Genomic DNA, 12,841 nt, shown 5'->3' with positions numbered 1-12,841 from the left:
GCAAGGCTAAGCTCGGCTCATGTTCGTTTGCCGATGGTGGGCCAATCGTGATGCCAAAGGTGGGCCTCGCACGGCCCAAGAATGAAGTGTTTGCTGGGTTGCTCACCAAGAGAAGCACTAGATACAAATAAGGTTTTGTCCACAAGTAGTAACTTTTAAACGACACCTAAAACAAAGTATAAAAACTGTCTCTTAAAAAAAATCAAACTTTCTGAAGTTTATAAAGTTTTTTTTTTAGCTTAAAACGGCAAACGTTTATGGTGTGTCAAGTTTACATTCATGCAAAGGTTTATATTTTTGAACAATAAGTTTAACGGTTTTAATCGAATAAAAATTCTGTGCCGCGTGTTGAAACAAAGTAAGGTATGTGATGTATCCCAAACTTTACTCTAAAATCTTTCAAATCTTTTTAAAAGTTTGTTCTTTATTCGTTATTTTTTGTTATTCAAGGGAAATCAAAACACCGATGCTTGTTATAAATAGTTATAAAGATTTTTTTAACTTAAATAAAAAATAACTTCTTTAATACTAAAGGTTTAAACTATCCGCGACGGTGAGCATGGTAATGAAAACGCAATATAAGGTATGTGGTTAATTTTTAAGTGGTGTAAAATGGAGAAATTATTCGTAGTATAAAAATACTTAACCAATAACTTAGGAACTTAGTTTGATCTTTTATTACTGAGTGAATATATAAACAAGTTTGGTTTCAATAAAAGTTCACAAATCCAAGAAATTAAAACTAAATACAAAGTCTTTAATCAACATTTGAGTGCAAAACAGTTTTGTTTGTTGTTGATATTTTTAAGAAAGGCTACAATAAATTATAACTGCCAGCTTGCAACTGTGTTTTCCATCTAGTGGTTTAAAGTCTAAAAAGAAAACTCTCTCATTCAAACTTCACCGTTCATTTAGAAATTTTCACAAAAACTTTCAATTTCGGAACTGTTTCGTCTCTATATTTCATTCTGCTGCATCGAATTGACCAGCGGTTGTTCAACTGAGAATAAAACCAACGCATAAATCGCATTTCAGTCGCTTATCTTCATTCAATCCAAGGCTGCAACCACTGGAATATAGCTTTTGGACGCGGTCGTTATATCCGCAACGCCACTGCTAGGTTATGTTATTCTCACAGTTTTTGGTGTGACTAATTTGAGAACATTCACGGCATTTATTTCGCTTAATTATTTTTAAAAACCTAAAATAAGAAAAGCATGCGTTAAAAAGCATCTTTTCTGCATTTAAAATTTCACAACCAAAAAGAAAGAGTTTTCGTTACATTTATACAACTGTTTAACAATGGAATCAGTGTGTGACTGGTTCTATTGGTTTTTGACGAATGATTCAACTAATTGATTTTTCCTTGCGGGAAACACCTTTTGCGTCTGTTTGAAAACCGATTAAAAGCTGTATTAAAAAAAAAAAAGTATTTCTTTTCATCTTTTATCTATGGTTAACTATTTTCATCTTTTGTAACTGAAATTTCAAACACTGAATTGGTTGATTCTGAAACTGCTTGATTGACATTTAAACTCGATTCATTCGATCGAATGCTTTCAAAGCTCATCTTTCGAAATACCTCAGTTGTATTTTTGGAAGGATTAAAAATAATAATCTTGATTTTGTACAAATATAAGATGGTCAGCAATAAGAAGTTTGAAATGTTTGTGGAGAGCCAGATCAGAAGACTGTAACTGTTCGAATCTCGCAAACCTACTCCGATTGGAATTGCTATAATCTTCACCAGAGTTGAAAAAAACATTCCGAACGCGATGTAGTTCGCGTCGTTGTATTTTCCTGGCAGATTCCGACCGTAGAACGATTGCACGGCACACAAAAAAAGAATAACAAATGTAAAGCTTATGTCAGAAACCAAAAAAGGTAGAGTGTCACAGTGCTTTTCGATTTGAATTGAAGATGAGGTTATCGTTTTGTTTTCTGTTAAACTTAGAGGGTAAATACTTTGCATAACAAAAATCATCGTTACGTATAACGATAGCGCGCAAAGAAAAATGAGTATTTCTTTCATTTTCATTTTCATCTTATCTTTTGGGGTCAGCTTGTGATGTGACTCAAACACTGCCACCAAATGGTTTACTTTGACCAAAGTAAACGTAATTATAGTAAAAGACAATAGTCCGCTGGCATACGTTCGCAAATAGCATTTCCATTTTGAGTCTTCTCCGAAAAACAAAAAGGGAACGAAAAACAAAACCAGGTGCGTTGTCATCTGCAGCATGGACATTCGAAAGTTTGCAGAACGCACAATCGGTGTGCTTCTTTTGTGCATGAAAGTCAACATGAACACGATTGCAGTTGCGCCACCAAACACAGAAGTGAAGAACACTACAATTAGGAACGGATGTTTTTCTTCTCTTTCAAAGCTCCAGTAAATGAGATCAGGACTGAGACATTTTGTTTTCCCTTCGTTCGGGTATTCTCCTGTGGGACAAACCGTGCAGCTGCTTTCTCCAGACTCTTTCTTGAACTGATTTTCAGGACACTCGGTACACGTCCAGCAGCAACTTTCTTGATAATATTCTGGGTATTTACCTTCAGGACATGGCTCAGAACAGGATGATTTAACAGCAATCAATCGAAGAGTTGCTTGGTTAAGAACTATAAAGTTCTCCTCGGATGACCAGTATGCGAAGTCTATAAAGTTTGATCTACTAACAAAGTAGAAATCGTATCGAGCATTCTGAGGGTCTTGATTTTCGTCAAAACGAAACGTGCTGTTTTTCCCTATCGAAATGTTTGCGCGTTTAATTTCCTTGTTGAAGTCTTCTCGATTTCCATCGAGATCAGGAATGAGGTTTTTTTTTCTGTAGTTTTCAAAAGCGTTTGTTAAAACATCTACAGCAGCTTGCACAGTCTTTGCAAGAACATAGTTAAACTTATAGTCAAGCTCACGAACTTGAGTGTCTGTTTGGCTTTTGTTAAACTTTTCAAATATCATTTTCAACCACAGATCTGACTCTCCGTAAGTTAAATTTAAAAAGTACTCTTCAAAGTCATTCTTACTTCCTAACTCAGGAAGAGCCAAGATAATGGTTCCGTTCAATATCTTCATTAGGTCATTAAACAATGGATCCAGTTGATTGGACTCACTTATTATCCATGTTTTGCCCGTAAGCCCATTTTTTCCTGCAACTTTAAGGAACGCTTCAATTGAGTCAAGATACCCCCACATAATAATGACTTTAGAAGAAGACCGACTTAAACTAGCTACAATATCATTGTACTCTTTTGCTGACCTGTTATAATTATCGCTAAAGTAGTTTTGCACACTTACACAAATACTGCGATTTTTAAACTTTTCAATAAGTACCTGTGCGCCAGTTCTCCCGTAGGTGTTATCAGAAGCGAGTAGCGAAACATAAGTCCAGTTGAAGGAAACTATCAAGTTAGTAATGGCTTCGGCTTGGTAATTGTCAGGTGGAATTGTACGATAAAAGTTGGGGTAGAGTACCTTATTGCTTAGCTCGACACTGGTGGCGCTGTAACTCAAGATCGAAATGTTGTAAAATGGCGATAAAAGTTGGTGGATGTATATGGAGTTTTGCGATTGCTGTGGACCAACAATACCTAAAACTTTTCTGCTCGCATCATTTTCGTTTGAACAGTTACAAGTATTCTGGTTATCATCGAGGAAAAATGAATTTACAATAGCTTTTGTTGTGAAATCCAAGTTAGTGTTATCACCAGTATCGTATATTGCATATCCAAAAACATCATTGTGTATATTAGCCTTTTCAACAGCATACCTAAAAGCCTCCATCTTTAAAATAACTATGCTATCAAAGTTCGGTGTGCTACAACTTTTAATAGGAAACAACCCAACTATTATGAAACTTCCGCTTTTCTTCAACTCGGTCTCGCATATTTCACAGAATACTCTATCAAATAAAAACAGCAGTAACAAAGATGATGTTAGTATCTTACAATAATTATACATACTATTGTAAAATGCTTATAATTTTTCTGAAATGATTAATAACATTTCTGAACGCACAAATGCTAAGAGACGTAATTATTGCGAAAATATACTACACCTAAATTTATCAGGGTTTAGCGTATTTAAGCGTCAATATACTTGAGATCATCTAAATCGAGCCAAGTATGGTATGAAAATCGAGCCAAGTATGGTATGAAAATGGATAATAAGTTCTATTGTATGTTTTACATGGATTCCTCACTGCGATTCTATCTTCAAATGTATTCTTATCAAAAACAGGTATTTTGAAAATTTCTCTGCAAAGCCATTAAAAATAACTACTTTTGATTAGAGATCATTTTAAAAAAAGTCTTTTTAACGGTAGATTAGTTTTAAGAAAAGAGGAATGAGAAATGTAATTGCATTACTGTATTTCAACGTAAAAGCTACTTTATCGATTACAATTCAACTTTTATTGAATATTTTCTTCTGAACTGAACGAAACAGAAAGTCCTGAACACGCGTATTTTGCACGGCCAGATTAACGATATAATTAACCATTTGCAAGTTTCATACGGGAAGGACTGGGTACTAATAATTGAGCTGTAGGGACAAAAAATTTTATTGCGTTTGTTTACATTTATAGCAGTTTAAAGTGAAGCAAAATATAGCTAATATAAATATAAACTAATTTATTATTACTGTTATAAATGGAATTAATATTAATGTAGTTAACATTTCAACTGCAAAAAACAGTGACAGTCCATTGACCCATTTAAAAAACTAACCTCAGTATTACGTGCAGGCTCAGCTTGCACTACTATGTACAAAATCTATATACTGCATTTTACAATCTTATCATCCTGAAACTTCAAACTCAAGTTTCTTTATTATTCAACTAAATAATTTACTGATGTCAGTTATCAAGGAAATATCAGATAGCATTTTGCATTCAAATCCAATAAAAAATTGGCAACATCATGAACATTCTTTGCTCACTACTCTTGGAAATAATGTTGTAGGGAAAATTCCTGATTTTAAAGAACTAAAACCACTTAGATCGTATGTTAAAGAACTTGTAAAAACATCAACTTTTCCATTAAAATTGATATGTTTAAAATTATGATAAAACAATAAAATATGCTTTTACATGGTTATATATATTCACAAAATATCATTAATTACAAGATTCTGCTTTTAGTCCGATGGGGCGCATTGTAAGGTTTACAACATGACATAACATTTTCCATGTTGAAGAAAGTAAGTCCATTCTTTGTACCGCCCACACCGCATTAAGAATTGACCAATCACGTACGCATCCTATGAATCTCTCTACATGAATACGGGTAGAAGCTATATCAAAATTACCAGCTACATCAGCTTGTGGGAACTGATGGCTTGATTTTTGAGATGGTTGATTCAGATATATTCCTTTTGAAGCGCATAAAACCCTCTATCTGCCATAACTTCGTGTTCTTTCTCAACTAGTTCTAAAATATGAGATTGTTCTGTTAATTCATTATCTGTGATCGAACCAGGGTATATGTTTCCAAAAAGCAATCCTGACCCATGTGGAGAGATTCCAATTAAAGCTTTCCCTGTTGTACAGTTTTTATAACTTGAAAACATTAAAGTATTAAGGTCATAATTGTTTGTTGAAACTTAAATTCTGTAGCATCCACAACAATATCGGTTTCACCATGGCCTGTTTTTTTAAAAACAGAAGGCATCATCAGGGAAATATAAGTGCTTTCGACTTTTAAATTTATCTCTGAAAATATTATGTCTAGAAATACAACCCATCCATTGAAAACACGATACATGGTGCTTTTAGAAACTCCAGCCATAAATCCAATAACACCAAGATGAAGTGCATGTCTGCACAATGTTAGAACTGAAAACAATTCGGTTTTCTTTTCAAGGAATCTGGTTCCTGCACCTTTGCAATCCGGATATTCAATTAAGTGGCAGTATGGTGCTACACAATTATAAAGGAGTTGAAATTGCACGACAGTTAAACCACATAAATATTTAAACTGCTTTGGTTTGTCTTTAAGTTTGGAATATTTAAACATTCCTTTTTCAAATTTGTCTAGTTCTTTTTTTGAAATTTGATTTCTTACAGATAAAATTAAATATTTTTTATGTAACATATCGTTCTTTACTTTGTTTATTATTTTTTCTTTTTTAAGCTGTTTTATATAATTGTTTGCATTGTTTATTTTTTCTAGAAGAATTTTGTTAGCATCTGCTTCTTTTTTTAATTTAGAAAATAACTGTTGTTTTGTTGGTTTAAGTAATGATAAAGGAGATTTTGTAACATAAGAAGGTTGGTTTGTTGGTTTTTTACGAATAGGACAAGGTTTAGACAAGGATATCATCATACTAAGCTTACGTTTTAACCCTTTCAAATGTTTTTTATCAGCTTCAGTCGTTTTTCTTGATTTAGTTATTTTGGCCAGAGCATTTGCGTATTTTCGTTCCATTATAGCAATTTGGCTTGGTGGTGCAGCTATGTCTGGAATATCAGTGCATAACTCTCTTATTCCAGATGAAAAATGTTCACAACAAATATTCCCATTTCTGAAATTCATTCCCTTTGTATTTAAAACTCGGATATATTCTTTCTGAATAGAAACATCTTTGGGAAGCCTGTAAAACTTTATACGTTCTCCGTTAGTAGTTTTGTTTCTAAAGTTGTTAAAACATAATGCTGCGCCACAAAACCAGTTAACCATTTCTTTTAAGTGATACAATCAATATAATTTGATATCTAATAATGTTTAATATCTTTTTATTAAAATAAATAATAGTTACATATCGCTAACTTATTTTATTAGCATATTAAAAAAAATATTTGTTTTGATTTTTACATATATTTTTGTCTCGATTGTATCAAGTACTACGCTATTTTTAGTAGTTTAATCGAGGAAAAAACTGTATATCGCTTAATCTAGAAACATTATCTGATTGGCTAGAGTTTTGTCCCTAAGGCAATATTCGCTTACTTAAACCGCGTCGTATGTAACTTGCTAATAGTCATAATAACAGATAGTCTGGCCAGTTAAGCCGTTTTCGCAAGATTCTATTGTTTTCAAACAATAGAAGTTAAAACTTTGAATTTATGTTGAAAATAGTTAATTTATCGTGCCCAGTCTACTAACTAGTGCACAAAATCTAATAAATGGCAAACTTTGGAGAGGAACAGTCCATTTATTCCCTTATATTAGATCTAGAATCAGACGTTTTTTTTGAAAAAAGTAAGTTCCTTAAAGATATCGATGCTTTTCTTACAGAAATTGAGAATGGAAGTGTTTAAAATAACTTGAACTGCCAGCAGTGTGTTAAAAAATGCAAATCAGAGAAAGGACTTAAACACCACATAACAACACATCACTTTAAGATTGACTCTTCAACACTGCAAAGAAATATAGTAACTGATATTAAGCGTGCGTGTACTGCAGAAGAGTTCACAACTTTCATTAAAAAAAGCATTAAATTTGTGGAAAACGATCTTTGCTACCTTCTATATATTCGAGATAAGCTTTCAAGGTACAGTTTCTCAGAAGATGATGCAAATCATTCATTCGATCTAATAATGGAAGTTATTGAAAATTTTAATGGTTATGCAGAAGTTTTTTATCCACAATTTTACAAAGTTGCTGGTCAGAAAGGTTTTATGAAAAATCTGACAGATAAAATCTCAACTCTTGTAGGATGACCTTGCAAATCACATTTTGGCTCACTTGACTAAGTCTAAAAATGCCACCTCAGTTTTAGCTATTGATGATGAAATTAAGTTTACAGACAAAGAAAAAAATTTAATTGAATATTTGGGTGGGTATGTATTTAGTACTTTTTATTGAAGGATACGTTATTAAAAAAGTTGACAAACCAGATTTGACAAGACCCAGCAAACATAAGACGTCTTAAGACCGTCTTATTCAGGTCTTTAAATGGTCTTGCCTTAGATTGACGTCTTCAAGATGTCTTCAAGACGTCTTTTAAAAGACTGTATGGTCGTGAAAAATTGCGCGTCTTCGTAAGAACCTGAAAATCCTTGTAAAGCCCTAAATAATGTTTTTAAAGAAGAAAACAATAAGTCTTCGAGTTGTAATTATGAGAATTTTGAATGTTGTAATGCAGCACCACTTTTGACAACAGAAACATTATCAGAAGATTTAGCAATGTGGTCTTCGAAAAGCAAAATTTCTCAAAACCAATTAAACGAGCTTTTGAGTATTCTTAAAAAACATGGTCATTCAGAGTTACCAAAAGAGTTACAGTAGATAGGAAGTGAGGTGGAACTTATGCTTACTTTACTATTGCTGATGGCATAAATAATTTTTTGAATTTGAAAAATGATTCTCAATGTACTGGGTTATCTATTACTATTAATGTTGATGGGCTACCTCTTTTCAAATCTTTTAATCTTCAATTATGGCCAATACTTGGTCTTATAGAGAACTATATTTTTATCATTGCACTTTTCTGTGATGGTAAACCAGACTGCTTGGATGCTTTTCTTAATGATTTTCTAAAAGAATCTTTATTGTTAAGTGGTGAAGGTTTATACTATAATGATAAAAAAATTGATGTTACACTTAAAGCATTCATATATGATGCACCTTCTCGCTCTTTTCTTAAATGTATACAAAGTCATTCAGGATATTACTCCTGTGAACGATGCCAAGTTAAAGGATTTTATGAAGAGCATAGAGTGGTTTATATTGATAACAACCCATCAACTCTAAGATTAACTGAAGAGTTTAATTCCTTTTTGTACACTGATCATCAGAAATCTCTTACTCCTTTAGCTCAACTTAAAATATCTTGTGTTTCTGATTTTATTTTGGATTACATGCACATGGTTTGTCTTGGTGTAGTAAGACGTATACTTACTTTTTTAAAGTCTGGTCCAAAACATTGTAGACTTTCAAATGCCCAAATAAAAAAAATATCTGATAATCTATTAAGCTTACATGGTATGATGCCATCTGAATTTGCTCGACAACCACGCTCCCTTTTAGAGTTAGATCAGTGGAAAGCAACAGAGTTCAGACAATTTATCTTATACACTGGTCCCTTAGTTTTAAAGGGTGTTGTTAGCAAAGAAATTTATAATCATTTTCTAACATTGCATGTTTCAATGGTAATTCTTTTAAATGAAGACAGTGAATTTAGGAAACATTATCTTGCTTTTGCTAGAGAACTCATTAATTATTTTGTTATCAACTCAAAACATTTATATACAAATTCATTCTGTGTTTACAATGTTCACTGTTTACTTCATATTTGTGATGATGTTGTTAAATTTGATTGTTCACTAAATGACATATCTTGTTTTCCCTTCGAAAATTATATGCAGACATTAAAAAAAGCAGTAAAAAACTCAAAGAGTCCTGTTGTTCAAATAGCCAAGCAATATCAAAGTTATACAATCTATGTTAAATACAAAATCTCGAAAACTAAAAGTTTCAGTGAAGCTGAATAATTCATGTTTTTACATAGGAGAAAATCAATTTTGTTTTGTTGATGAGAAATTATCATCTGGATTTTTTAAGTGAAGAATATTTAGACTTGATTTACAAAATGATTTATATACACAACCTATTCAGTCTAAAACCTTTCAAATTTTCTTCATACCAAGTATTGATGAAATTAGAGTTAAGTTTGTTGAGTTAAAAATGGAAAGTCTTTGCCGAAAGGTTGTTGTTCTACCTTGGAAGGGAGGTCTTGCATGCTTTCCTTTATTGCATGAAATAGAACATTAATTGAAAGGTTTTTAAATTCAAATTTCTTTTGATTAAATATTTTACATTTTTTATGTTTTATTAATTTGCATCTTGTATCCAAAGTTTGATATATATATATATATATATATATATATATATATATATATATATATATATATATATATATATATATATATAATGATTTATTTTTAACTTTATTTTTCCATTTTATTTGTTTTTTACAGTTTATATTTTTGTATAAAAAGATAATCTTTAATTGAAATTATCTATAAAAAATTAAATATAAAAAAAACATTAAATTATCAACAAAAGCCTAATAATAAGTTGGAATAACAGAAATAAGTAGCAATAACAAAAGACAACTGCTTTTAATTTAAAAAACTTATAAAGGAATGAAAAGGAACAAAAAAAATCATTAGGTTGATAATTATGGTGATAATGACAAGGAAGAGCACTAATTTGTCTGAAAAAACAGACAAATAAAACGAAAAAAGGAATTAAAAACAGCGTTAAAATAACTGTGTGGGCAGTTTAAATAAATCTGTTTAATATTTTAAATATTTAAGATATTTTACTTCATCACTAACTATTAAAAAGGTAGTTTTAGTAAATTTTCTAAAAAATAAAGAAATGAAACAATTTTATAAAAAATTAAATCTCTTAGATAATTTTTTTTTAATTTTACTTTTTTAGCTCTTTAACTTTATTTCTTTTATTTTTTCATTTACTGAATTTTACTTTGTGTTTGTGGTTTTTTTTAATTTCAAAAAATGATAAATAATTGCATTTAAATACATTTTTAAATAAAGCAAAGATAATTTCAATTAAAGATTATCTTTTTAAACAAAAATATAAACTGTAAAAAACAAATAAAATGGAAAAATAATGTTAAAAATAAATCATTATATATATATATATATATATATATATATATATATATATATATATATATATATATATATATATATATATATATATATATATATAGTGTCTCAAAAAATTATCCGACCAAACAAGTTTTTCCCAAAAAAAAATGTTTACCCTCTAAATTATACTAAAAACAATGAATAGCGATACTTACTTTGTCTGTCATTTTAATTCTAATGGGAATAGTATGTTATTTAGCGTTCATATTTTTTGATTCATGCTTCAGTTGGTTTATTATTTGTCCTAAGAGAAACTTAGTATTGAATAGGCTTGTAAAAAAATTATCCGACCAAGCGATATTTAGGTAAGTTTAATTAATTTTATGTGAAATTTGTTGAAATATTTTAGCAAATTTTTATACAATTTATGAAATTGCATAACAAAAAACTGTTTTTTTTGTAGTATAAAAAAAATTATGTATAAAAAAAAGGTTTCATGTTTTTTTAAGTAAAATGGTGGGAGGTAAACGTCACTGGACTGTTTCTCAGAGAAATTTAGCTGTTGATCTAGTCAATCAGGGTAAAACCTATCGTCAGGTGCAGCAAGAGACTGGAATTCCTCATAATACAGTATCCGACATAATGAAGAAGTATAATTTGATCGGAACAACAGCCACAAAAGAAGGGCAGGGTCGCAAAAAAAAGACTTCTAAGAGTTTTGATAGAAACTTAATTATACAAGTCAAGAAAAATTGCTTCATTTCTGTTCGAAAACTGGCTGAGCAAGCTGAAGAGAATTATGGAATAAAATTATCCCATCAGACAATCAGAAATCGTATCCGAGACTTTTTGAAATCCCTGATTTCAAGGACGACTTGTGTGTAATAAACCATATTTGAGTAAGAAACACATGAAAAGAAGATTGGAGTTTGCTAAGAAGTTCAAAAACATGCCGTTAAGTTTCTGGAAAAAGATCCTGTGAAGCGACGAATCGAAATTCAACTTAAAGTCATCTGATGGAGCCCAAAAAGTTTGGAGAAAAGCCGGAGAAGCCTACAAATTAAGCTGCGTGAGAGGAACTGTCAAGTATGGCGGCGGTAACGTGATGGTATGGGGTTAAATGGCTTGGAAGGGTGTCGGAAAACTCCAATTTATAGATACTACAATGGATTAGGTGCAATACAGAAACATATTAAAGCAAAATTTGAAGTCATTTACTCGAAAACTTCGGCTAGGATCTGATTTTACATTTCAGCAAGATAACGATCCCAAGCATAGTGCCACTAAAACCAAGGAGTGGTTTGCTGAAAATAATGTTGAGGTCTTGGAATGGCCCGCACAATCACCGGACCTTAATCCCATTGAACATTTGTGGGAAATTTTAGACAGAAAAATTGGAGATCGGTCATTTTCCAAAAAAGATAACCGCAAAGTGGCAATTGAAGAAGCCTGCGAAAAGATTCAACCAGAAGAAACAAAATCTTTAGTTGAATCAATGCCTAGACCTCTAGAAGCTGTAATCCAAGCATAGGGAGGCTCAACAAAGTATTAAAATAATTGTTTTGTTATATAATAATTTGTTATGAAACAAATAATGTGTTTGGTCGAATATTTTTTGACAATAAAAAAACGACCTAATTTCCTTATTTTAAGACTGAAAACCTTGTGATTCAAATTTTACATTAAAATAAATAAAATCTATTTAAAAACATGTTCTTTTATTTTCATTAATCTTGAGTTTACCAAAAAAGTCTAAATTTATGAAAATAGAGCACTTTTTTTAGGAAAAATATTTAAAAAAATGTTTGGTCGGATAATTTTTTGAGACACTGTGTATATATATATATAAAATCTGATGGAGCCAACTGAATTCAAGGAACAAAAACCCGCTTACCACCAGAAACACCTGTCAAAACCTCTGCATCAATATAATTATTTTGAAGAGCACAAACTTTCATTCGAGTACCATTACATAACCCAGCTTTGAGATCTAAATTTCTAAGTAGCAAAATTACACAACCAATTTTCAATTTTTAACAATGAGGTAGCATACCTGAAGGAGTTAAGCTGTTCAAAAACTCAACAGGAAAATTATTTCTTTCATTAAGGTCATCAGTATCAATTTGGTCAGCACTTAAATAAATTTTGACCTCACCCGGCAGACATTCAAGCACTTCTTCATTGATAATGAATCAACATTAGTTGGTGTTAAAATCACGCGTTTAGAATAATCATTTTGATCAGCATCTCCAAAAATCTTTTCAACAACTGATTCATTT

General features: G+C 31.2%; 2 protein-coding genes and 1 pseudogene across 3 annotated transcripts; 1 reads left to right on the top strand and 2 right to left on the bottom strand.

Moving 5' to 3' along the window:
• Window positions 1-1,456: 1,456 nt before the first annotated feature.
• LOC149875918 (extracellular calcium-sensing receptor-like) lies at window positions 1,457-3,784 on the bottom strand. Its single transcript, XM_090076030.1, has one exon. The coding sequence runs from the start codon at window positions 3,782-3,784 to the stop codon at window positions 1,457-1,459; it is 2,328 nt and encodes a 775-aa protein (XP_089932156.1).
• A 1,237-nt stretch (window positions 3,785-5,021) lies between these two features.
• LOC149875917 (uncharacterized) lies at window positions 5,022-8,250 on the bottom strand (annotated as a pseudogene). The gene has a single exon (XR_016448981.1). The product of XR_016448981.1 is annotated as an uncharacterized LOC149875917 (transcript).
• A 2,496-nt stretch (window positions 8,251-10,746) lies between these two features.
• On the top strand, window positions 10,747-12,460 carry LOC149875916 (uncharacterized). The gene is made up of 2 exons (XM_090076035.1): window positions 10,747-10,927; window positions 11,072-12,460. Exons 1-2 carry the CDS (start codon window positions 10,800-10,802, stop codon window positions 11,445-11,447), a joined length of 504 nt encoding a protein of 167 aa, XP_089932161.1. The 5' UTR covers window positions 10,747-10,799; the 3' UTR covers window positions 11,448-12,460.
• Window positions 12,461-12,841: the final 381 nt, after the last annotated feature.

The sequence above is a fragment of the Hydra viridissima genome, unplaced genomic scaffold (genome assembly GCF_058129835.1).
Source record: "Hydra viridissima isolate aposymbiotic clone 2 unplaced genomic scaffold, HvirCarnegie_v1 scaffold_105, whole genome shotgun sequence".
NCBI classification, from domain to species: domain Eukaryota; kingdom Metazoa; phylum Cnidaria; class Hydrozoa; order Anthoathecata; family Hydridae; genus Hydra; species Hydra viridissima.
Note: the sequence above shows the minus strand (reverse complement) of the source record. Positions and strands in the feature narration are given on the sequence as shown.